General features: G+C 41.0%; 1 protein-coding gene across 1 annotated transcript in view; it reads left to right on the forward strand.

Moving 5' to 3' along the window:
* The first annotated feature begins 526 nt into the window (after positions 1-526).
* Positions 527-27,334, forward strand: part of PRKACB (protein kinase cAMP-activated catalytic subunit beta) — a 125,813-nt gene continuing 99,005 nt past the window's right edge. The window contains exon 1 of the mRNA XM_045027404.1: positions 527-940. Coding sequence (XP_044883339.1) covers positions 895-940 — 46 coding nt within the window. The 5' untranslated portion in view covers positions 527-894. The remainder of the gene's footprint in view (positions 941-27,334) is intronic.

Below are 27,334 nucleotides of genomic sequence, written 5' to 3' on the forward strand. Positions count from 1 at the left end.
AGGGCAGGGGTAGCTGTGGGGTGACGGGGCGAGGGAGCTGTGGGGTGACGGGGCGCTCTGTGGGGTGGGAGCAGCAGGGCGGGGTAGCTGTGGGGTGACGGGGCGCTCTGTGGGGTGGGAGCAGCAGGGCGGGGTAGCTGTGGGGTGACGGGGCGCTCTGTGGGGTGGGAGCAGCAGGGCGGGGTAGCTGTGGGGTGACGGGGCGCTCTGTGGGGTGGGAGCAGCAGGGCGGGGTAGCTGTGGGGTGACGGGGCGCTCTGTGGGGTGGGAGCAGCAGGGCGGGGTAGCTGTGGGGTGACGGGGCGCTCTGTGGGGTGGGAGCAGCAGGGCAGGGAGAGCTGTGGGGTGACGAGGCGCGAGGCACGGTACTGAGGGAGCTGTGTGGTGGGAGCAGCAGGGTGGGGGGAGCTGTGGGGTGACAGGGCACGAGGCACGGGACGGGGGTAGCTGTGGGGTGAGGGGCGCGAGGCACGGTACTGAGGGAGCTGTGGGGTGGGAGCAGCAAGGTGGGGGAGCTGTGGGGTGACGGGGCGCTCTGTGGGGTGGGAGCAGCAGGGCGGGGTAGTGCCCCGTGTCACACAGCTGCGCGGCTCCTCGCCCTGCGTAGCCCGCCCCGTGTCCCCAGCCGCCCTGGCCGCACAGGACAGCGGCGAGCGGGCCGTGGAGCACGGAGGAGGCGCCTCCTCGGCCGTCATTTCCGCCGTGTGTTTGAGTGGGGGCGGGGGGGCAGAGCGCTCTCCTCCTCCTCCTCCGCGGCGGCCGGAGACACAGACCCAGCGCGGGGTGAGGGAGGGGAGGCAGCCGAGCCAGCCGCAGCGCCCGCGGGCGGAGCCGCCAGACACCCCCTCCCGCCGGAGCGACACCGCTCCCTCCCCCCATCGCCCCGGCCCGGCCATGGGGAACGCAGCCACCGCCAAGAAGGGCAACGAGATCGAGAGCGGTGAGTGAGTGAGTGAGACCCCGTCCCCTGGGGAGGGGGCCCAGCGGGCTTGGGCCCAGCGCGCACACAGGGCCGGCCCAGGCCCCGCGGCCTAGCGGGCTGCAGCGCGGAGCCCCCTGGCCAGCGCAGGCCTTGCAGCCAGGGCTCTGCTTAGCCAGGTGCCCGGTACCCCGCGGGGAGCGGGGGGATCCAGGCTGTAAGGTGCCCGGGTCCACGTCTCCTCCAGCCTCGCAGCTGCTGGCGCATCGCCCATCCCTGGGCTTAGTGTTTGGAGCAGCATGGTTGTAAGCGGCTTAAATCGCCTTGTCCCAGCTGCAGCAGCCCCAGCCTAGCGTAGCGCCGAGCCAGTGCCGCGCCGACCCGCTGTGCCAGGCTGTCCCAAAGCAGGTGTCTGTCACACTCACAAACTGCTGCTCTGCGAGCTTCTCCCATCTTAGTCGGCTTCCCAAAGAACCAGCCTCTGCTTCTGGAGGAGGAGGGGTTGATCTAGAGCAGTCTGTCATCCCCCTAGTCTTCAGCCTTTCAAATGTTCCACAACGTTTATTTCTCCACCCCTGTACACACCTTTGATTGCAGAGACGACATTGAGTTGGTATCATTATACAGCTTCCTGACTATGCTGTGATTTATCAGTGCATATGTATTTTTATCCTACTGGTGTGAATGTAGGACAGAAACTCCCCAGTCTTCCTGGATTGCTGAACACTGTCATCTCCTCCCCCACAAACTATGTAGGAATCCCATTTAGTGTGTCTGTATTGTTGGGATGTACAAGTTCTACTCATTGAAGTATTTGTTTAGATATATAGGTAAAATGTTTATTTTAAGTTACTTTTGGTTTTTACAAGTGAGTGAGGTAGCTCAATATTGCAGTATGTGAATTAGTGGATTTTTGGGTTTTGTTCCAGGTATATCATCGTGATTGTTAAATAATTTAAAGCTGATTAAATGCACCAAACTCTTTTTTGTTTGTTAACTGGCTCGCTTACTATTTTATAACTTTGGATAAGTTTCAGTTGGGTAAATTGCATGGTAGGGTCCAATGTAAAACTGATTATTTAAAGAAATACTGAACCTTTACAAACACTGTATTCTTACAACAGTGTCTTGCCTCTGTCACTAAAAATACCATTGGATTATTATAAATGAAGGAACTTGAAATTTGTTGTTGTTGTCACTGTTTGTTTACTTTTTCCATTTATTTATCCCTTAAACTTAGTCCTGCAGATTTATGCAGGTAGACCCCACCACCACCACCACTCACACAGAGCTCCATTGATTTTTCTGGATTCATTTGCAGGATTGGACCTTTGCTTGGACAGTGAAACTAGGCTGTTCAGTTTTAGTTTCTGGTTCAAAAGCACTAGTGTGTAGAGTTTTGATTACAAATATTTTATGAGATATTTAAATACTATTTTGATCTTTTAAAAAAAATCATATTTGTTTGGTTTTATAAACATAAAAATACCCTGCATTTGGACAACTTCTGAAATGCTAATGATAAAACATTGCATTATACCTCTTTGACAGCCATATTTCTGCTGGTTTATCTTGTTAAATTAAATCTTTGGTTAATGGGAGTAATAAAGACTTGCATTAGTCTTTTACACACCACCAAATAAAGCATTTAGGAATTCTGAGGCACACAAACAGTGTATTTCAGAACTTCTCTCTCTCATTTTTAAAGTGTTCACTTATAAAATGAAAGTCCTGGATAGATTGCTGCAATCAGATTTGTAATTTGTCAGCATACTTAACTCTAGGAATTTCTGTAGTGACATTACTTTTGTAATTAGGGGATGAAATAGTCCCTTACTTATCTACCACTTGTATAAGACCTGGATTTGTTTACTATGTAGGATCAAATAATTGTAAATTTGTAAGTAATAAATTATTGGAAGCAAAAAGGGATATTCAGCCTTGTTTATAGGAGTAAAAGTCTCTCAGGAAAAAGAGTGATTTGGATTTGTTGTTAATGTCTGGTCTAAATTTTCTTTGATCACCCAGTCTTTCTGCTTCTTTTCTGAAGAGTATATGATGCTTGATTTGCATCATATACTCCAAACTCTAGAATACTTAATAATATGGAATAAATTATGCAGGGTGGCAGCAGAAAAATACCCAGGGATTACTAAAGGGTGATAATATGCCCTTAATCCAAGTATGCAGCTCATGGCATTGTGCATATCAAGGGCATACTGAGGTTTCTGAAAGAACAATGAAGGGTAACTTGGCTTGTACTGATTACTACTTGCAAAAGCAAATGTAGTTTAGTTTAAGAGCTCTTTTATTGTCTCTGGTCAATTTAGATTATAACTGTATGATTGAGTGGTCCATTTATGTAGTAAAACCTGATACACTGAAATGTAGTCTTGGTGTTTTATTTAGCTTTTTGTCTTCATTACAAATGTCTTCAGTAACTAATAATGAACTTTGTATGATTGCAGAATAAATAGTTGTATGTTAGTTGAAATAGTACAATGCAAAACATAATCTTAAAAACTACATCCAAACAAGACTTGAAAGTGAATGGGATCAAAATGGTAACTTCCAATCTACCGCACTATGTTGTAGAAGGTAGCATAAGATACTTTTTGTATCTGGGTCTAAGAGGGAGTCATAAATTGGTGTGACTTACATCATATTGCTATCTAGTATGTAAGCAGGTGGATGTAAAAGTGGTATGTAGCCTACTTCACTTGATGTTTTATACTGTTAGTTCCTTTTTCTGCTATGCCCCTCTCTTTCAAGCTATCATATCATATAGTAAACTTATGCCTGGTCTACATCTAAAATTTAGGTTGATGTAGCCACGTCGCTCAGAGGTGTGGAAAAACTAATACCCTGAGTCACACAAACCTAAATCCCGGTATAGACATCACAGGTCAACAGAAGAATTCTTCCACAGACTCAATCTACCTCCTCTCAAGTGGGTACATTAACTGTAGCAATGAAAAAATCCCTTCTGTTGCTGTAGCAAGTGTCTACACCAGGGGTTCTCAGGACAAATCTTTTGGTGGCTTCAATGTGTGGCTGCCAACTCTTTCTAGTGGCCACTCTCACACTGTTTCCTGAAATACTTAATTAGCTTTAAGAAAAACAATTAAATATGCACATCCAAATCATTATAATTTATTTCTTGGTAGCTAGGAAGTCTGTTGTGAAAGGTGATATTAACATACAAATATCACTTTTCACAGCAGACTTACTCAGCCCTGCCAAGCCTGGGGACAAATTAAGCCCTGGATGAAGGGTTAGGGGAGGTGGGGGTGGAGAGTGGGGGCAAGAGCCTGAATCCCTGCTACTGGAGCCTAGGGCCTGCCACTGTGCAGCTGGAGCCTGGGATTGGAGCCCAAAGCCCCACTGCCAGACCACCACCCCAGGACTGAAGCCCAAAGCCTGACCCCACTGCCCTTGGGACGGTGAGGAACTCACTGGCTGTCTGCTCCTCCAGCATTGTGTCCCAGGTGTCTCCAGAGTGGGGCAGGTCCCAACCCCTGCTGGCAGCCCCAGCAACCAATACCAAGGTGGTGCATCCAGGAGCAACAGGGAGAGTGAGGGGCTGTTATTCCCCCCCCGCACACACACACACAGACCAGGGGGCTTTGGCTGAAAGAAAAGCCCCTGGTGGCCAGGTTTGAGAAACACTGAGACACCATGGTGCTACAGTGGCACAGGCTGCAGTGCTATAGTTGTGCCACTATAGCATCTGTAGTATCATTGGGCCAAAATCAGAAGTGAGGTGTTATGGGGTGTGAGACAGAAAAAGTAAGCTGCTTTATCTGGGTGGATACCGTTGACTTTCATGGGGCACCACATAGTATAAAAGTCTGCGATGGTTGAGAAGCTTGCAGGATAAAAGCATTCATAACTTGCATGCTGAGTGGATCAGAAGATAATGTAAATTACACAAAGTTGGACTTCCTTAAATGCATTTCTGCATTTGGCCTTTTGTCTTTGTATACGTTTAATAGGACACAATGGGCTAAGTCTTTCTTTTTATATCTATATGACCCCCATTGAATTTCCTGTATATGAGAACAAAGTTTTCCCCACTGTCTAAATAGCTAAATCTGGTTTAGCGCAATTTTAAATATAACGTGGAGCAAATTAAATTTAAAAAGAACCCTTTGTTGATTTACTGTAACTTATAGCTATCTGTGGAAGAAAAGAGTTATGTTTTATTTATATTTTAATGTTAGTTTTATTAAGATGAATCTTTGTCTTGGGTGCAGCTTTAATAAAGGAAATATGACTTTACTGTAGACTTCTGAATTAGAACAAGGACAACAAATGACATTTGATCTCATAAATTGATCTCTTGCTCTAGAGCAGGGGTTCTCAAACTGGGGGTCAGGACCGCTCAGGCAGTCACAAGGTTATTACATGGGGGGGTCACGAGCTGTCAGCCTCTACCCCAAGCCTCGCTTTTCCTCCTGCATTTATAATGGTGTTGAATATATTTAAAAGTGTTTTTAATTTACAAGGGGAGGTTGCACTCAGAGGCTTGCTATGTGAAAGGGGTCACCAGTACAAAAGTTTGAGAACCATTGCTCTAGAGTACATGATCAGTTTTGTAATGTTTTAACATTATCTGGCCAGTCTAAATAGTGTTGAATAAGTTAACCACATCAATTGCAAAGTTTGTAGAAAGTATTTGTTCTTTCTATAAATTACGAGAAATCCAGTGCTTTTAAGTAATATGTATAGCTCTGCATTACTTGCTCTTTTTTTATCTATGAAATAGTGCACACATGCAGTTACAATGTGAATTAGTTTAGAAATTGGTTTTTAATCTTTTACCATCTTCTCTGAGGGAAGAAAGTTGTTGCAGTTTTGAATCTCAGAATAAAATCTTAAACTTAACAACCCTCCCCCCCCAAAAAAAAACCCCACACCTTTTTTGGTTATACTAATGTTAGTTACTAAATTGTATTAAAGAACACTTAGGTGATTAGAATACTCTTTAACTGCTATTTAATTGAAAGTTTTATACACTTTTTACATTCATTTTGAAACTGCTCAATTTCACTAGTCTTTGTCCTTGCCTCTTTTTTTTTTTTAACAATAATGTGAGATATGGAGTTGCTTGATTTTTTTTTTTTAACTTTTTTAGAGTTGATGTGGAAGCTCTGACGATTAGGTATAGTTTAATTTTAATTCCAAATACCTCCTCTCATTATCTGAGAACCATACACTGCATTTACAGGGACGGTTGGACTATGATCTAACAGATCTTTACAAGCTCAAACTTCTATGATCTTCAGATGTACATGTTTGGGGCGGGGGGGAGATGGATAGTGTCTCCTTTAAGGGTCTCCGTCCCCGAAGGTTAGGAAGGATTGTCTCACTGAGGGTGGGGTGGGAAGGTATCACCTGAGAGGATGCTTTGGCTGGTTTGCTCAGATATGTCATTGGCCCTTGCACAATTGGGAAAGTATATATAGACCCTGTGCCTCCAGCCTGAGCACCCTCTCATTGATTAGCATAGAACCAGTATTTTAGGTCTGCTGTGGACATTGTGTTAGTAGCCTTTTTTGGGACAGGGAAGGAATTTTCCCCTTATGGTGAGATTGGCCAGGATGGGGTGACTGTTCAGGTCTTCCCCACAGCTGTGCGGGGATACAGTGGAGTTAGGGGGTAAAGGTCAAGTTGTGACACTTTAGCAGGCCTCTGATGCAGGTGCTCATTTCATAAGGAGTCCTGTTCCCTGATTAAACTAGAATTATAAATAGACTTAAGGGAATGTATTTCCTAAAGAAGCTGGGAAATGGGGCTGGGATTCCTAAGGTCTGGGGCAGTGAGGAAACAACCCAGTTCTTTAACCTTCATGTGAGGGGAGGGCATTGGGATCCTAACAATGTTTTGGGGACCAGCTGTGGAGGGGTAGGGTTGAGGGGCCTCTCTCCACCAGTTTGAAATGATTCATAATGTTGAGTGCCTGGTAATTCCCAGATGAATTAAGGTAATAAGGTTGTCATCTAATTAAACCATGTGCCTTGCATCTTGTATTTATTTTTCCATGTGTCTGGGACAATGCGCATCTGTCACATGCTCGCTCTCCCCCTCTCCAAACTAGCAACACTGCAATATCTTCTGTATGAGGGTGCACCTATTACTGTCAGCCCTTCTTTGCATTCCCCTGAATTATTTTGTAAGTAGTGCTTGTTTGAAAGGTGCCAGATAAGTAGATGCAGTGTGACCTTCCCCAAGCTGCCTTACCAGTCAATTTCAATGGTTCTGAAGAAGCTACCTTTGGCGATGTGGAGGGTTGTTTATTCTTCATGTCCAGTCATTATTTGGTCCCTCCGTTGAGACTACCAATACAAGTTAGTAGTAATGTTGGCAGTTCCTGTAACATAGATATTTGTTTACTAAAAATTGGACAGACCATTAGTTCATTTCATACAGCCATTGAACAGCCATTCGCTAATACACAGCTATGTCATTACTCACCAGTGATATAGAAGTGAAAAGTTCTATACTTCATTTCTAATTTACTGAGCCACTCAGTCCCCTGTAACAATAGTCTTTTGGACCTTTGGATGTGATATTTAGGGTTTGACTGTAATTTTGTTCAATGGTAATAATCCTTTTGTACAGTGAGCTTATGCTCCTTGACTTTGAAATTGCCAATTGACAACTTCTGAAGTCTTGTTTACACATTTAAATACATTAGACATAGGGAGTATATCCTGAAGGGTACATAAGAGGAAAATCTTTACTCCAGTGATGTTTCTTATACATCTACCATCCACAAATAATAGATTTAAAATTGTTGTCCTATATTTTGTGCTCAGACTGTCTCTGCTATTTATTAGGTGGGCTTTCAGCATTATTGTTTCACCTTCTGAAAATCAACACTAGTTCCAATTACTTGCTGAATTAACATTTGAAAAATATCTGTAGTGGAATTATCCTAGTTAGTGTTTTGGGGATGGTCACATAGGAGAGTCTCCTTTCAAAAGAGACTCAAGATTAGAGGAACAGAGGTCTTTCAGGTTAGCATTGAGCCAGATTTGCTGAAATGTGTGGGAAATCTTGTGCAATGCCAATTCATAGTTTGCCTGTCCATAAACTACAATTTATTTTGTTTTGATGTAATTAAAAAAAACAAAAACTGTTCGCAGCTCAAAATTCCATAACAGTAATTTAAAATAATACATAGAAAAGATTTATATTAACATTTTGGAGTTGTTCTGTCCTTTCGAGCATTTAGCTACTGTCCCTTGCTCCTGTTTGTGGGCTCAGATTGTTTTTCACTTTAAAATATCTTAAATTTGATGCATTATTGTTGTGTATTTGTTAGTAGTGCCCATTCATTTACCCACCCCTCCACTCTCAGAAGCATGTCAGTATCAAAAGTCATGAACTTGTTTTGAAGAATCATTGAATACTTGGCTTTTGGCATTTTTAATGTAACTAAGGCTTTAGGCTTGTCTACACTTACATTTTATAGCGCTCTAACTTGCTGGCTCTGGGGTGTGAAAAATCACCCTCTTGAGCACAGCCAAGTCTGAGTGCTTTCAAGTGCTAGTGTAGAAAGGCTCCGAGCGCTGGGAGCCACGCTCGGAGCTAATCCCCTTGTGGAGGTGGATTACCATGAGCGCGACCATACTGCACTTCAAAGCGCTGCCACGGGAGCGTTCCTGCAACAGCACTTTGAAGTTTCCAGTGTAGCCATGCCCTTTGTCTACCCTGGACAGTTATTGCAGTGATTGGTACCAACCCCTGGGTGACTGAGCAACCAATCTGAACATCTAGATTAGCCTAGCCCAGGTGTTAGTGTTCCTACAGCAAATCCCTACCTGCTTTCCTGTGTCCTGACTATTTGTACACTCACTGGCATGTACCTGTGGGCATATTCCATGGTTCTTTGTGCTAAGACACTCTAGTATTCTTACCCAGTAAAATGTGTCAGTTGCAGGTCTTGCTGTAGGGATTGACAGCACAGTAGATGTAATCATGCCTCCACCTGAGGTGACTAACCCCATGATTGCTTACACCATGGTGTATCTTGCAGCGAAGGTGCAGTCTAAGGTTTGTCTTCACTGCTGTAAAAAGCTGATGTTTTGCAGTGGGGTGACATTCATGAATTACCCTAAGGTAAAAATACAGTGAAGACAAGGCATTTTAGTTTTACTGCAAGATAAACTTGCTGAGGCCAGGTTGACCTCCATGAGTTTACATAGCAGTAAAACTAGAATGCCTTGTCTTCACTATATTTTTATTTTAGGATAGCTAGTGCATGCTAATTACCCCAGCATAAAAAAAGCAGTGAAGACAAGCCCAAAGAGAATCTCAAGTACTACAAATCAGTACTGGGTATTCTAGAAGAAGACAATTGTCACTTCATAACACAGAGAAACATAAAATGTCTCCTTTGACATTTGCAGTGTTGCTGTAGCCATGTGGGTGCCAGGATATTAGAGGGACAAGGTGGGTGCGGATCCAATAAAAGGTATTTCAACTTCTGTTGGTGAAAGAGAAGTGTAGCTCAAAAATATGTCTCTTTCACCAACAGAAGTTGGTTCAATAAAAGATATTTCCTCACCCACCTTGTCTCTCTTCCATGACATGGCTGTTCTTTACCAGAGTAAGCGTGACATCCTGATGATTATCCTGAACCAAGTTTTCTCTATAAGAACAATAGAGGAACTGTTGTTGTGCTTTGTAGTGGCTGTTTTTTTGGTAGGCGTTGTATCTGCTTGATAGAATAAGGTAGGCTAAAATAATTGACCATCTTATCTAAGTTGTTGAAACAATCAAGAAAGCTAGAAAATCCTTTTTCAACTTGAAGCATCATTCTCAGATGTACTAGCGTTTTCGGTCTGTTTGATTTATAGGGGTACATTTTTGGTTTGTTATCACACTGTAGCTGATAAATTTCTATCTTACTGTTAAAAATTTAGGAATGTTTAACCACAGGGCACCAGGAGTTCTGATTTCTTACTGCCAATAGAAAGTACATACTTGGTAAACTATTGCACTTGGGGAAAGCCTATGCTACAGCAGCCGCACTACAGCTGTGTTGCTGTGACACAGTAGTTTTGACATTTCCTACATAGACAGAAGGGGTTTGTCCATCAGTGTACACCTCTACCCTGATATAACGCAGTCCTCGGGAGCCAAAAAATCTCACCGCCTTATAGGTGAGACCACGTTATATTGGGTTCAGGCTGGTACAGCATACCGGCAAGAGCGGGTACGGGGTGCTGGACTGGACCGGCTTCCCCGTGGTGATTTAAAGGGCCCGGTGCTCCTGCCGCTGTGGGGAGCCCCGGGCCCTTTAAATCACCGCCAGAGCTCTGGCAGCAGGGCTCTGGCGGGGATTTAAAGGTCCCAGGGCTTCCTTCAGCGGCTGGAGCCTCTGGCCCTTTAAATCATCACCTGACCCTGGCTGCCAGAGCCCTGATGGGGATTAAAAGGGCCCGGTGCTCCAGCTGCTGTGGGGAGCCCTGGTCCCTTTAAATCATCGCCGGAGCTCTGGCAGCGGGGTCGGGCGGTGATTTAAAGGGCCTGGGGCTCCACACAAATTCAGATATAATGCAGTAAAGCAGCGGGGCTCAGGTGACGCTTTAAAGGGCCTGGGGCTCCCCGCTGCTTTACCACATTGTATCCGAATTTGTGTTATATTGGGTCGCATTCTGTCGGGGTAGAGGTTTAGTTAATCCACCTCTCTGAGATGTGGTAGGTTGGTCAACAGAATAATTATTGCCTTGATTTAGTTGCGTCTACACCAAAGGGTTAGGTCGACCTAACTACAGAAGTCAGCGTGTGAAATTTTTCACATCTGTGAGTGACGTAGTTTCTAGGTTGATTTAATTTTTAAGTGTAAATCACGCCTTGCTGTTAGCACTGAAAAACAAACACACTAATTGTGGTATTAAAGAAGGGTGAAAGAAAAACCTGGCAGCCTGAGTAGCTATTGTATCAAAGGAGCAAACTTGAGATTTAAACACGAAAAATACCATTACTTTCTCTGCACCTAGAATCTGTTTTTTGTTCTCGTCTCTGAGAAGTGAATTGGAGATGACATAATTAATGGTACATATGCATAGATGAATAGACAGATAAACTCCAATAGTATTTATGGTGACTTTTGATTAATGTGCTATTAAGCAGTTTTAATTTCTTTGTCTATGTTACAAAGGTAGTGGAACAGTAGGTGATATGTTTAATTTAGGGCTGTCAAGCGATTGAAAAAAATTAATCTCGATTAATCGTGCTGTTGATAATAGAATACCATTTATTTAAATATTTTTGGAAGTTTTCTACATTTTCAAATATATTGATTTAAATTACAACACAGAAAACAACATGTACAGTGCTCACTTTATATTTATTTTTATTACAAATATTTGCACTGTAAAAAACAAAATAAATAGTTTTCAGTTCACCTAATACAAAAACTGAAGTGCAGTGTCTTTATCATGAAAGTTGAACTTACAAATGTAGAATTATGCACAAAAAACCTGCATTCAAAAATAAAACAATGTAAAACTTTAGAGCCTGCAAGTCCACTCAGTCCTACTTCAGCCAGTGGCTCAGACAAACAAGTTTGGTTGCAATTTGCAGGAGAGAATGCTGCCTGCTTCCTGTTTACGATGTCACCTGAAAGTGAGAACAGGCATTTGCATGGCACTGTTGTAGCCAGTATCACAAGATATTTACGTGCCAGAAGTGCTAAAGATTCATATGTCCCTTCATGCTTCAACCATCATTCCAGAGGACATGCGTCCATGCTGATGACGGATTCTGCTCAATAATAATCTAGAGCAGAGCGGACCGACGTATGTTCATTTTAATCATCTGAGTCAGATGCCACTGACAGAAGGTTGATTTTCTTTTTTGGTCATTTGGGTTCTGTAGTTTCTGCATAAGAGTGTTGCTCTTTTAAGACTTCCGAAAACATGTTCCACACCTCATCCCTCTCGGATTTTGGAAGACACTTCAGATTCTTAAACTTTGGGTCGAGTGCTGTAGCCAATTTTAGAAATCTCACATTGGTACCTTCTTTTCCTTTTGTCAGATCTGCTGTGAAAGTGTTCTTAAAACGAACATGTGCTGGGTCATCATCCAAGACTGCTTTAACGTGAAATATATGGCAGAATGAGGGTAAAACAGAACAGGAGACATACAGTTCTTCTCCAAGGAGTTCAGTCACAAATTTAGTTAATGCATTAATTAATGGAAGCATGTCCTCTGGAGTTGTGGCCAAAGCATGAAGAGGCATACTAATGTTTAGCATAACTGGCTTGTAAATAATTGTAACGCCAGCTACAAAAGTGCCATGCGAATGCCTGTTCTCACTTTCAGATGACATTGTAAATAAGAAGCAGGCAGCAGTATCTCCCGTAAATGTAAACAAACTTGTTCATCTTAGCGATTGGCTGAACAAGAAGTAGGACTGAGTGGACTTGTAGGCACTAAAATTTTACATTGTTTTGGTTTTGAGTGTGGTGATGTAACAAAAAAAAATCTAGATTTGTAAGTTACACTTTCACGATAAAGAGATTGCACTACAGTACTTGTATGAGATGAATTGAAAAATAGCATTGCTTTTGTTTATAATTTTTACAGTGCAAATATTTGTAATAAAAATAATATAAAGTGAGCACTCTACACTTTGTATTCTGTGTTGTAATAGAAATCAATATATTTGAAAATGTAGAAAAATGTCCAAAAATATTTAATAAATTTCAATTGGTACTCTATTCTTTAACAGTGCAATTAATCGCAATAAATTTTTTTAATCACAATTAATTTTTTCAGTTAATTGCATGAGTTAGCTGTGATTAATCAACAGCCCTATTTTAATTATTATAGTTTAAACTTGCAATAAGTTTAAAGTATTCATCTTCTAAATGGGATTTATAGATGAGTGTAAAGTATAACTTAATCACAGATAAAACACTTCTGTCTATAATAAGACAATAGTTTTATTCAAATTAGCAATGTGCAGGCATTTCAGTGTTAACTGACACATGGGTCAGTATGGTACACACAGGTTCTAGTCATATAATTCCAGTTGACAAAAATAGGGCAGGAGTGGGAAGGGAGAAAGTGTTGCAGGGCTAAAATCAGTGTGGGAGGTGGTACCAGTGTGAAAGTTTGAGACTGTCTTTTAACATGCACCAGTATGGCAAAGGAAAATGGTACACATTGAATTAATATAGACTTGTCAGCAGTATCTTTAAAATTTCTGATGACTTGTGCTACAGCTTTGATTTTTTTTTAATTAATATAATTTTTAATGGCTAATTTATGTTTAAGTAATACATGCATTGATGGGAAATACACAAAGCTGTAGTAGATTTATTGGACAAATAAACATTTAGCTGTACCAAAATAGCTTAGGCTTTGGCTACACTTGCACTTCAAAGCGCTGCCGCGGCAGCGCTTTGAAGCGCTAAGTGTAGTCAAAGCACCAGCGCTGGGAGAGAGCTCTCCCAGCGCTGTCCATACTCCACCTCCCTGTGGGGAATAACGTACAGCGCTGGGAGCCGCGCTCCCAGCGCTGGGGCTTTGACCACACTGGCGCTTTGCAGCGCTGCAATTTGCAGCGCTGGAGAGGGTGTGTTTTCACACCCTGCTGCAGCGCTGCAAATTTGCAAGTGTAGCCAAGGTCTCTGTGTATGTATGGTAAGGGTATAAGCTTGTGAATGCAGATTATTTACCTGATGAAAATAATTGTTTTGAGCTTTGGAAGTCCTTTGAGCCTGATTGTCCCTCGTTTTCACTGGCGTGAAAAGAGAATCAGGCCCATTTTGAATACATCTGTATCATTGTACTTTTCTACAGTGTTCTCTACAAATCAGTAAAATAGTATTGTTCTTACGGCTGCCAAGTGATGGCCCCCACCCCTAATTGTCTACACTACTTTAAAGGATGTAAGTGGGTATTCAGTACACAAAAATGGTCTTAACTCAATATTCATTTCAAGTTGATGGCTTACTTTTACTATTACAGTTTTAGTCAAGAAACAATGTTAATGGGGAATGTTCAGACTCACCGTTTATGCTGTCAGCTTCCAAAAAGTTTGCCCAGCTATCTGTACACGCCTTAACAGAACGTAATGCTTTGTGTCATTACTCTAATTAGCTGCTATAGCATGGTTTTTTATTTGAGGTAGCAAATAATAGAAAATAAATTTGTAATCCAACAACATATTGTAGAAATGTTTTAACAAGTGAACTTCATATTGTTTTTTAATTACATTTATAAAACAAGAAAACTGAGGATTCCTCAAAAACCTGAAAGATGGAAATCCTACCAAATGTTTTCATAGTATAACAATAATACTGCATTCTGACCGATTTCCCCCACTAATTTAGTATATGTCTATGCTGCAAATAAACACAAAACAAAACCCACCCCATGGCAGCGAATCCCAGAGCCTGTGTCAACAGACTCAGGCTTGCAGTACTCGCTATTGGGCTGAAAATAGCAGTTTAGATGTTCCCACTCGGGTTGGAACCTGGCCTCTGAAATCCACCCCGCTTGCCTGGTTTCAGAGCGTAGGCTCCAGCCTGACAGGCTACTCTGCCATTTTTACTCCTGTAGTGTGAGCCCCATAAGCCTGAGTCAGTTGAGCCTGGCTCTGAGACTTGCTGCTGCGGTGGGGGGTGGGGACGTCTATATTTTTGCAGTGTAGACATACCCTTAGCGCTGGTCTATACACTACTGCAGCAAGATGACCCAAGTTATGCTACTTCAGTTACGTTATTGACGTAACTGAAGTCAACCTAGCTTAGGTTGACTTACCGTGGTGTCTACGCTTCGCTGGGTCGATGGGAGATGCTCTCCCGCCAACTTTCCTTACAATTCTTGGGGAGATGGAGTACCAGAGTCCACTTGCTAAATCGACACCACTGCATCGATCTACTGGTAAGTATAGACATGGCCTTAGAAACATCTCCCTCTTTGTTCAGAACTGATGGTTTGCCCTCACTCTAAAATTAAATGTGCAACACTGAAGGGAGATTAAATGGCTTAGGCAAGGCCAGTAATCGTCGTCTTCTTCTTAGTGTATGCGCAATGTGCCTCAGGTGGCATGTGACCAGAATTCATCACTGAATTTGGTCCACTGGTTGGATCATTAGCTTCCCCGGCTTGAACTGGGGAGTGCGATGTGTACGTTGATCCATGCCAGTAGTAATTGATATTTATTACAGTCTGTTGAGTGTTTGGTAAGATATGAAATACATTGAAAATTTCGGTCTAGATCACATTACAAAGCCACCCTTGCATTTAAGCTAAATTTGTTAAAAATTCATTATTTTCACCCAGGCAATTCATGTAGAGTAGCAAAAAGTCTTCTATTAGCAGATTGTCTCCAGATATTTAAGTAATACAGTATGGTTCCTTGTTAACTTGGCAAGCAAGCAAACTGGAAGCACAGAGAAAATACCTTCCCCCCCAATCTCTTTAGTTATGGTAATTGTATGTTTTTATAACAAACATAGATCAAATAGTTTCAGACAGAAGTAATTTTTTTTAAAATTGACAGTCCCTTTAAAATCATGTTATTTTCAGAAGCTGATAAGTGAATAAAAAGTTTGTTTCATCGTCCAAGTGTAACCTCCAAGGAGATTACATAGATTCCTCTGTCTGCTGGCAGCTCGGGGAGAGGCACACTGTCCCTTGTAGGGAGCGGGAGAACAAGGCAGACTCAGAGTCTGCCCGGCAACTAATAGGGAGTGAGATGCCCTTTCCAGGGAGCTCAGGAAAGGGGAGAAACCATTTTTGAGACAGTCTGGAGCCAGCCAGGGCAAGGGCAGGACTGGCTGTGTGGGGAGCTGGTAAGTCCCAGGTCTGCAGGCAGGGTTCCTCCTGAGAACTGGCCTCTAGGGACCTGAAAGCAAGTTCCCTCAGCTTTTCCCTCTCCACTGATGACTCCCAGTTTGTAGAGGTTTGCTGGGAAGCTTCCCCAGCCAGGATGAGTTAGCCCTCCAGCTCCCTAGGTGAGACAATTCACCACAGGGTCAGCTCTGCTCTGTCTGCTGGTCCAGTGCTGCTGCCTGCTGTGAGTGTGTCTGGACACTGGGATAGAAAACTAGAGTTTAAATTTTAGTATAGTTGTGTAATCTGCACCTTGAACCCTGCATCCCTTTGTGGTGAAGGGAAATCCTGGGGCGAGAAGCAGTCTGACTCCTGCCTGTTGAGAATCCCTGCCAGGAGAGATCAGCCCCTCTGCTGTGACTGAGGAGTCCAGAGTCATCTCTGAACCTGAGGATCACTCATGAAGTGAGTGCACCATCTTTTAGTTAGTCAGGGAAATTGTTTTGGGGACCCCCTATTCCCTGAACTGTATCCTCAAGCCAGGGAGTAAGGGTTTGGGGATTTATAACCTGCTGCGTATTAAACCTGTGGAGAGACTTACACCTCCTCCCACTTGTGAGTCCTTTGGGCTATACTGAACCCCGTCAGCTACACTGTAAACCACTGCAAATAAGATACCATGGTCATAGGTCATCAAGGGCCTCAACAAAGTACACGTACCAACGGGACACTGATCTTACATTTTCTACCTCCGATCACATGATTGGGAAAAGTCACGGGTATTATCAGCGTGGGCACCAGTGACCCTAAGAATAATGTTTTTACCCTGTTATGTTATATTTGTCTCCTGTTTAATATAATTACTGTGTTGAATATATTCTATGTATTTGTGTTATTTCTTGGGAGTCTTCAATTATCTGTCAAGTAAGTGGGGGTTACCCTGTGGTTAGAATTTTCCGCCCAAGCTGCTCTGGTAACCTGCCAAGAAGGATCAAGAGGGGTGGAGGCACCACCAAATAAATTCATAAGGGAAAAATAAAGAAGATACACCCTGCTGAGTGGGTTGCGGGATCCAAAAAACCCCAGACCTGTCCATCAAAACCTGTAAGCAGATTGGCATTAAAAAAGGTAACTGGGTGGAGAGGGGGCATCACATAAATTTGTCATATACTTAATACAATAACATTTTTGATGAAAAGCATCTAAGTAATTTACAGCAGTATTCTAGGACCTGTTTGTTTGAATGTCTGCATCAGAATAATAATAATAAACTGTGGCTATAACTTATACTTTTTGAAAAAATGGCTGTACCATTGCACTGTTGTAGTTTTTTAGCATGCAAGACTTGTGCTGTAAGAGCAGCTTCTGATTTCACTGACAGTAGAATAGATCCAGATTGTTAATGTCTCAAAAATAAGGTTTTAGCATGTAGGGGGGGCTGCTAACTGAGATTCCTTTCAAGGTATTTCTCATTTAGTTTTGCATTGCAGAGAGAGAGAGAGATTTAACACTCTCCCATGTTCCTCTGGCATTCTCACTTCCTTGATCCATGAAGCAGGGAAGATATTGATAACCTGAGGCCTTTGGGAATTTTGGGAGATCTCCTAGACACTAGTATGTCTATGCTTGCTCAGGGGAGTGGGATGAGGATGGTAGGAAGCCTGCTTTTCTTTCCAGCTGGGACCAAAATATCTCTAACTTTTTGTTCCTGCAAGCCTTCCCCTTCCGTATAGTCAAGGTGTTGGGAGAGGATATTGTCTTTCAGTGTTTTTACAGAATTTCTCCAAAGTTGATACAGGAACTGTGCATTTCTTTTTCTTTCCCATGTGCATGGATCCTACAGTCTTCTGTCTTATCCTTGGGCTTAGGGCAGTGGAAATCTATGCAACAAAAAGAGCACTTTACAATTTCTGCACCATCTGGGAATACATGTGTGTGTGTTTGTTTGTTTATGTATTTTCTCAGTCTATGAAAGTGAAGGGGATAACTTGGGCAAGGTTTTACTAGTTTTATTCTACAGTTAAATTAACTATAACCTTTCTTTTAAAATACGAATGAAACTGATTGGCTGCAGAAAACAATGGGAGCTGCGGGGGCGGCTCCTGTGGGTGGAGGCAGAGCGCAGAGCCGGCTGCCGCACCTCTGCTGAGGAGCAGCAGGGACAGGTCAACATTTGCATGGAACCACCCGGATCTGAGTGCTGCCCAGATCCGGCACCCCCTCTTGTGCCCCAACCCCGCACCTCTTCCCTCACTCTGAACCCCTCATGGTTGTTCCTCCACCTAGGAGCAGCAGGGACATGTTGCTGCTTCCAGGGAGCCACATGGAGCCAGGTAGGGAGCCTGCTGGCCCCGCGCAAACCGGACTATAAACCGGACTTTCTAGGAAGATTAGAAAGGTCAGTTATTAGAGCTTTCTGGTTGGTACAGGGCTGGATAACACAGCTTTTACTGTACAAGCTTTCCACATACAGTCCCTTTCAGTGTGCTTCAGTCATGCTGTGAAGAAAATCTAGTTCATTCTCCATATGTGGCATTGATAATGGCAATGTATTTGTGTCTCTCCTTTAATTTTCTTCCTTAAAATCTTAATCTTGCAAAGGAGTAGCACAATACTTCTGCATAGAAATACTTCACTTACGTTGCCTGGTGATAGACAAAATTCATTAAGATCTCATTATCCTAATCCAGTTACATCTCTCAGGTATGGAGATTACCATTAATTTAATTGGACTATTGCTGATCCTGATTTGAGGGGGAAGGAATTTGTTTTTTATACTTCCTTATACGTTCTTTTCGGGTTCTGTGGGTAATAAGAGACTGTATGCATCTGTGATATTAATATATATCAATATATTATATATTAATATATATCAATATACATTGAATGCTTCCGCCGACGTGCACAGGCAGAAATTGTGGAAAAACAACATCGCTTGCCTCACAACCTAAGTCGTGCAGAACGCAATGCCATCCACAGCCTCAGAAACCATCCTGACATTATAATCAAAGAGGCTGATAAAGGAGGTGCTGTTGTCATCATGAACAGGTCTGACTACCAAAAGGAGGCCGCCAGACAACTCTCCAATACTAAATTTTACAGGCTACTTCCCTCAGATCCCACTGAGGAATACACTAAGAAACTGCACCATCTACTCAGGACACTCCCTACGCTAACACCAGAACTAATCAACATACCCTTAGAGCCCCGACCAGGGTTATTCTATCTACTACCCAAGATCCACAAACCCGGAAATCCTGGACGCCCCATCATCTCGGGCATTGGAACTCTCACTGAAGGACTGTCTGGATATGTAGACTCTCTACTCAGACCCTATGCTACCAGCACTCCCAGCTATCTCCATGACACCACTGATTTCCTGAGGAAACTACAATGCATTGGTGACCTTCCAGAAAACACCATCCTGGCCACCATGGATGTAGAGGCTCTCTACACAAACATCCCACATACTGATGGAATACAAGCTGTCAGGAACAGTATCCCTGATGATGCCACAGCACACCTGGTTGCTGAGCTCTGTGGCTTTATCCTCACACACAACTATTTCAAATTTGCTGACAATATATATCTCCAGATCAGTGGCACCGCTATGGGCACCCGTATGGCCCCACAATATGCCAATATTTTTATGGCTGACCTGGAACAACGCTTCCTCAGCTCCCGTCCACTCACGCCCCTTCTCTACCTACGCTACATCGATGACATCTTCATCATCTGGACCCATGGGAAGGAGACTCTGGAAAAATTCCACCACGATTTCAACAGCTTCCACCCCTCCATCAACCTCAGCCTGGACCAATCTACACGGGAGGTCCACTTCCTAGACACCACGGTGCAAATAAGTGATGGTCACATCAACACCACCCTATACCGAAAACCTACCGACCGCTATGCCTACCTTCATGCCTCCAGCTTCCATCCCGGACACACCACAAGATCCATTGTCTACAGCCAAGCACTGAGGTACAACCGTATCTGCTCTAACCCCGCAGACAGAGACCAACACCTAGAAAATCTCCACCAAGCATTCTCAAGACTACAGTACCCACACGAGGAAATAAGGAAACAGATCAACAGAGCCAGACGTGTACCCAGAAGCCTCCTACTGGAAGACAAACCCAAGAGAAAAACCAACAGGACTCCACTGGCCATCACATACAGTCCCCAGCTAAAACCCCTACAACTCATCATCAGGGATCTACAACCCATCCTGGACAATGATCCCACACTTTCACAGGCCTTGGGTGGCAGACCAGTTCTCGCCCACAGACAACCTGCCAACCTGAAGCATATTCTCACCAGCAACTGCACACCGCACCATAGTAACTCTAGCTCAGGAACCAATCCATGCAACAAACCTCGATGCCAACTCTGCCCACATATCTACACCAGCAACACCATCACAGGACCAAACCAGATCAGCCACAACATCACCGGTTCATTCACCTGCACTTCCACCAATGTAATATATGCCATCATATGCCAGCAATGCCCCTCTGCTATGTACATCGGCCAAACTGGACAGTCTCTAAGGAAAAGGATAAATGGACACAAATCAGACATTAGGAATGGCAATATACAAAAACCTGTAGGAGAACACTTCAACCTCCCTGGCCACACAATAGCAGATCTTAAGGTGGCCATCCTACAGCAAAAAAACTTTAGGACCAGACTTCAAAGAGAAACTGCTGAGCTCCAGTTCATCTGCAAATTTGACACCATCAGCTCAGGACTAAACAAAGACTGTGAATGGCTTGCCAATTACAGAACCAGTTTCTCCTCCCTTGGTTTTCACACCTCAACTGCTAGAACAGGGCCTCATCCACCCTGATTGATCTAACCTCGTTATCTCTAGCTTGCTTCTTGCTTGCTTATATATACCTGCCCCAGGAAATGTCCACCACTTGCATCCGAAGAAGTGGGTATTCACCCACGAAAGCTCATGCTGCAAAACGTCTGTTAGTATATAAGGTGCCACAGGATTCTTTGCTGCTTCTGTGATATTAAGGATCTAATGTGGTGGGGAATCCTATGAATTGTGAGCAATGCCTAATAAGATGTTTTCTTTAACAAGACACATACATCTGGTGTCAGCTTCTTGAGCACGACAATAGCAAATCTGTTGATCTTCAGAGTCAACTTGTTATTTGTGGAACACTTGAGAAACGTTTATAGAAGTTGACTGTAATTCACAGTCGGGGGTCTGGTTCATTTATAGGAAATAAAGCAGCAGATGGAATTTAGATTTCTGTGGGCAGAAGACAGAGTAGTATTTTCACTGAGGGAAGGTGTTAACTAGTATAGTGAGGAAACCAATCTGTTTTTTGGGTAACCCGATGATGGAAAAAGCTTATATTTAATGAATTGTGGTTTAGGTAGAGTCTCTGCTTAATCGTGCAGAAACTGGGTGTAGTAAAATACATGTTGTCATTATGGGAGTTGGAGTACTTTAAGTGCATTCTTTACCCCAAGTCATATACTGTAGGTTTTCTGGGAAAGCAAGGTAGTAAAATATTCCAGAAGGAAGAACTCCTTTTAGAAGATGGAGATATGCCAGCATTGGGCCCTGTTTAGCATATTATTAGTGGACTAGGTAGTAACCAGTAATGTTACATCATTAAGAATTATGGCTGTTGATTAATTGCAGTTAACTCACATGTTTAACTCAAATTAATTGCAATTTAAAAAATTAATTGCAATTAATCACAGTTTTAATTGCACTGTATAAAACAATAGAATACCAATTGAAAATTATTAAATATTTTTGACATTTTTCTATATATATTGTATACTGTGTTGTAATTGAAATCAAAGTTTATATTATTATATTTTTATTACAAATATTTGCAGTGTAAAAATGATAAACAAAAGCAATGCTATTTTTCAGTTAACCTAATACAAGTACTGTAGTGCAATCTCCATATCATGAAAGGTGAACTTACAAATGTAGAATTATGTACAAAAAAAATCTGCATTAAAAAATAAAACAATGTAAAATTTTAGAGTCTGCAAGTCCACTCAGTCCTACTTCTTGTTCAGCCCTTCACTCAGACAAACAAGTTTATTTACATTTGCAAGAGATAGTGCTGCCTGCTTTTTATTTACCATGTCACCTGAAAGTGAGAACAGGAGCTCTCATGGCACTGTTGTACTATTTATGTGCCAGATGTATTAAAGATTCATGCTTCAACCACCTTCATGGGGACATGTGTCCATGCTGATGATGGGTTCTGCTCGATAAGAATCCAAAGCAGTGCAGACGGATGCATTTTCATTTTCATTATCTGAGTCAGATGCCACAGGCAGAAGGTTGATTTTCTTTTTTGGTCATTTGGGTTATGTAGTATCCTCATTAGAGTGTTACTTTTTAAATTTTTTTTCAAGACTTTTGAAAGCATACTCCACATCTTGTCCCTCTCAGATTTTGGAAGGCACTTCAGATTCTTAAACTTTGGGTCAAGTGCTGTAGCTATCTTTAGAAATCTCACATTGGTACCTTCTTTTTGTTTTGTCATTGAAACTGTTCTTAAAATGAACAACATGTGCTGGTCCATCATCCGAGACTGCTATAACATGAAACATATGGCAGAATGCGGGTAAAACAGAGCAGGGGCAATACAATTCTCCTCCAAGGAGTTCAGTCACAAATTTAATTAACACATTATTTTTTTTAATGAGCACTATCAGCATGTCTTCTGGAACAGTGGCTGAAGCATGAAGAGGCATATGGATGTTCAGCATATCTGGCACGTAAATACCTTCTATGCCATCTACAAAAGTGTCATGCAAATGCCTATTTTCACTTTCTGTTGGCGTTGTAAATAAGAAGAGGGCAGCATTATCTCCTGTAAATGTAAATAGACTTGTTTGTCTTGGCGACTGGTTGAACAAGAAGTAGGACTGAGTAGGCTCTGAAGTTTTACCTGGATTTGTTTTTGAGTGCAGTTATGTAACAAACAAAAAAAATCTCCATTTGTATGTTGCACGTTCACAACAAAGACTGCACTACAGTAGTTGTATTAGGTGAATTGAAAAATACTATTTTTTTTTTTACAGTGCAAATACTTGTAATCAAAAACACATATAAAGTAAGCACTGTACACTTCGTATTCTGTGTTGTAATTGAAATCAATATATTTGAAAATGTAGAAAACATCCAAAATAGTTAAATAAATGGTATTCTATTATTGTTTAATAGTGCGATTAATTGCGATTAATTTTTTTAATTGTGTGGTTAATTGCAATTAATTTTTTAATCGCTTGATAGTCCTATTAAGAATATTTTTTTCTCTCTCCCAAAATATTAACTCTGAACACACAAGATTCATAACATGGAAGATACAATTTTGTAATTTATTTTCACTCAAATTTTTTTTTTAGGTATTGTTACCAAGGGGAATTTCTTTTTGCCTTGGGTGAAAAAGATGTGGTAGATCATTTATTATACAAGTACCATAACGTCCCTCAACTTAAATCAGTTTGTTTCCTGTAGTGGAGCCAAATCATTCCCTCTTGTGTAAGAACAACTACTCCCATTGTGGAACTTCTACTGTATTATCCCATTGTAGTTTCCAGTTTGTCTCTGTAGTTGCTGTGACCCACAGCAGTGCCCTAGTAGCATGGTTATGTTGGCATTGCCCTAGTAGAGACTCCTTTTGGTTGTGGTTGCCTCTGAAACTGCCCGGGGGGAACAAAGTAGGGTATATTATCTTTTGTCGCATGGTGGTAATATTGATGCTATTCATGTCTGTTTCTTTTTGGGAGAGTCCTATGTGTGAAGCTCTGGGATATGTTCTGAGATTTTTGTTGCGGTAGCATACAGCTTCTTTACACTATTCTTTGGCGGCAGACAATCTTAAATCTAGGAGCACAAAAATAAAATATTTATTTCTTATGTGATTCTCTCTTCTAATTGGTATGGTTCTACAAGTATATACTCAATTTAATTACCACAGCATTAGATAAAACCAAACATCCAGAATTGCTGTTTGAAGTACTAAAACATTGTATTTAAAGTCCTATATTAATTTTCTGTCAGAGTACTTTTAGAAATTATTTCTGTACAAGTAAGAGAGGCTAACTATTGGTTAGTGATGGTAGTTTGTAAAATAAGAAAGAATGATATTCATCTTTTGAATGATGAATTCTAACAAAACAATCTGGTCATAAAAGGTATTTTATTGTAGTTTAAAAGTAACTGATTAATAATAATAAATAATATCTTAAATTTTTGTAGCTTCTTTATCCAGAAGGATACTAAACCACTTTACATACTGTATAGACAGGAATCACTTCATCAGCAACTGAAGGGCAGTCTCCATTTGAACAGTTAAAGAGGTAACCATGTCTGTAGTTTCTATTCCTATAATATGACTTTTGAAGTTGGAGAAAGAGAGGTGAAGGGGAAAGACAAGTTTTAATTCTTCATAAACAAGTAAAATATTATTTTAATTATTTCTTCATAAGAAATCTGGTTATTAGCATTCTCCTGTACTGATTTGTGTGGATGGCAAATATGTTGCTGCTGTTCGTTAAATGATCCATTAGAAGTTGGGAGTAGAATAATGTCAGAAATTTTCAGTGAAGGTACTGAATATCATAGATAGCATACGTTCAGTTTTTCTAGTTAAAATATGTCTAGCTCAAATATTGGTATCTTAGAAAACATGTAATACACAAAGTCCAAAACCAGGAAACTGCAAACAGTGTTTTTTGAAAGTTTATACTTTGGTAGGTATGTGTATGGGACTGGAAATAGTGGTCAATTGCTGTCCTGTTTAAATTTCAGAAGTATTGTTGTGTTTTAGTTTTGTATGGTTTTCAGATAGAGGTTAGACATTGTCAGTGGACAGACTTTTAACTCTATAGTGTATCAGATATGTAGGTTTATATATAAATGGAAAGAAAAAAGTAAATTTGAAATAATTATATTCTTGTTTAGAACAACTTTATTTATCCTTTTATTGGCTTCAGATAGATGCAGAGCTTGTAGGATACAACAGTCGAATTCATTTTGAAATGCATGATACCAGTAATATTTTCTTCTACTTCATATAAATATATTACTAAGACTTAGATATAAATGATTTGGCTTTGGAATAGCAACTGAGAACCTACCTGTATGCATGAATTAATCACGGGCAAAAAAAAGCATTTACTATATTGGTGGTTATACATTTTTGGTTTTCTGTTGAGCCATGTAAATAGAAAATTTCTATTACGTAAGTAATAGGATGCAGCACTATTTGGTTAAGTGTGTATGAATGACCACCTATTTTAGAGAGAAATTATTTTACAAATTTACAAGGCACTGCACTCCTAATATTTGTTTATATTTTGGCAAGATGATAAAAGATTAAAAATTATGACTTCATACTCATTTTATGAATGTACACTATTAAATTCTCAGATAATTTTAATTATCTACAAGACTTCAGCAATAAGTCATTATTGTCAGTATAATAAAATTTACCAAGTTTAGGATTCATGTCTGCATTCTCTCTCTGTATTTTAATTAATAATATTTTATTCGTTCTGTGTATGGTGTTTTTCATCTGCTAAATCATAGTACAATACTACTCAGAATGTTGCTTCTTCTGAACCGGACTCTTATACTGTACAAAAATAGGTGGAAGGGATTCCCAGTTGCAGGGGGGGAAAAAATATTTTTTTTGAGTAGAACACCCATCTAAATTGCCTTGTATTTCTAGTCCCTATCAAGATGCAGAAAAAGTACGTTATGAGGGGTTTTTTTTGTGTGTGTTTTTACTGCATGGATTATAGATTACATTAAAAAAATCTGATTTATTTAGTGTTGAAGTAGGCATTAAAACTACACTCTCTGATTTAAGAATAACCTGGATTATAGCTTTATTCAAATCTTTGGTCGATCTTCTGTTGCTGCTTCTTCCTGATGCTATATTTATTTAGTATGGAATAACAACATCACAGTCTCCTCCTTACCCAGCTGACCTGAAGCTCCACGGGCATGTGATGCCTCAGGACAGCATTACTGTTCTATTTTAGTTGTCTTTCTCAGGCTGTGACTGAATGGTTTACTACTCACAAAGCAGGTTAAAAACTTTTCAAATGATGTATCAGGTTACTTTGCATGAGCAATTAACATCTATATAAATTTTCTCCGGTGGGGAATTAGCTTCTGAGAGCTCAGGCATATCATCGGATAAACTGAGGCACAACATATATCATGCAAAATCAGGCATTCTGCTACAGCTAGTACAGTTGAGTTATGTGATTTGTTCAGGTTCTTCTTTTTTTAAGAATCGTGACACTATTTTTGTCAACCAGGACCAAAAAGAGAGCTTGCAAATTAATTTTTATGGTCTTGGGGTCTTTTGACCTACCAGAGGATTCTTCAGAGTAGTTTGGATCAAGCAGTAGCTTATTAAATAACCCTTTTATTTTAATAGATTGAACTCACTTCTCCTATTCCTAAATAATCTCATGAGATAAAGATTTTTAGTGGTACTGTTCTTCTAAGTCTGCCTTCAGATCTAGTTGGCTATTACACTTTTATACATCTTACTTCAAGCCTGTCATTCTTCCTGATTCTAGTTCTCATCAGAGAATAGGAAACAGTTTTGGGGATTTGAAGTGTGTTAAATAGTAACAAATTATAAGCAAGATATTCCCTTGCAGATACTATTGGCTTTTAAAATTGCTAGCAAGTTTCCTTGGTTTGATATTTTTACAAAAAGGATAGTAATATTGTGTATAGCATTTATAACCAAGATCACGGTTTTCCCCTTTTTTACTGTCTTGATAAGCTGTGTAAGCTTTATGTGGAGCAGCAGACAATTTGATTGATGGTTCTGCACAGATATAATTGTAGGTTTCAGCGCACCTACAGTTGTGACAGTGGGTGTTCTTATGGTCTAATAATCTACTCAATCAGAAGATGAATGAATTCCTTGAATTAGTGTTTGTTTGCAGTTACTTTTTCTTATTGTCAAGTATCAGAGTGGGGTAGCTGTGTTAGTCTGTATCCACAAAAACAATGAGGAGTCCGGTGGCACCTTAAAGACTAACATTTATTTGGGCATAAGATTTGGGGGTAAAAAAGACCACTTCTTCAGATGCATGGAGTGAAAATTACAGATGCAGGCATAAATATACTGACATATGAAAAGAAGGGAGTTACCTTACAAGTATTAACACGGGTTCTCCACTTGTAAGGTAACTCCCTTCTTTTCATGTGTCAGTATATTTATGCCTGCATCTGTAATTTTCACTGCATGCCCAAATAAATCTGTTAGTCTTTAAGGTGCCAATGGACTCCTTGTTGTTTTTTCTGTTTATAGTATCCAGTGGAAGGATCAGGCATCATTGAGGCCTTGTTTATTTCAGAAAACATTAAAGAATTCTTAAACTGGAATTTGTTTGGATTTTTATACTATGCATTTTTTATATTTTGGGAATATCTGATCGCAGTATGCCATTTAAATCAATACCTACACTCCAAAAATAATTGTTCTCCCCTGTGGAGAGACGCCAAGCAGTAACAAGACATATACACTGAAACTATTGATACCCATCTTGCTTCTATAAGTAGTTCTTTCGGGCCAAGGT

The sequence above is a fragment of the Mauremys mutica genome, chromosome 8 (assembly GCF_020497125.1).
Source record: "Mauremys mutica isolate MM-2020 ecotype Southern chromosome 8, ASM2049712v1, whole genome shotgun sequence".
NCBI classification, from domain to species: domain Eukaryota; kingdom Metazoa; phylum Chordata; order Testudines; family Geoemydidae; genus Mauremys; species Mauremys mutica.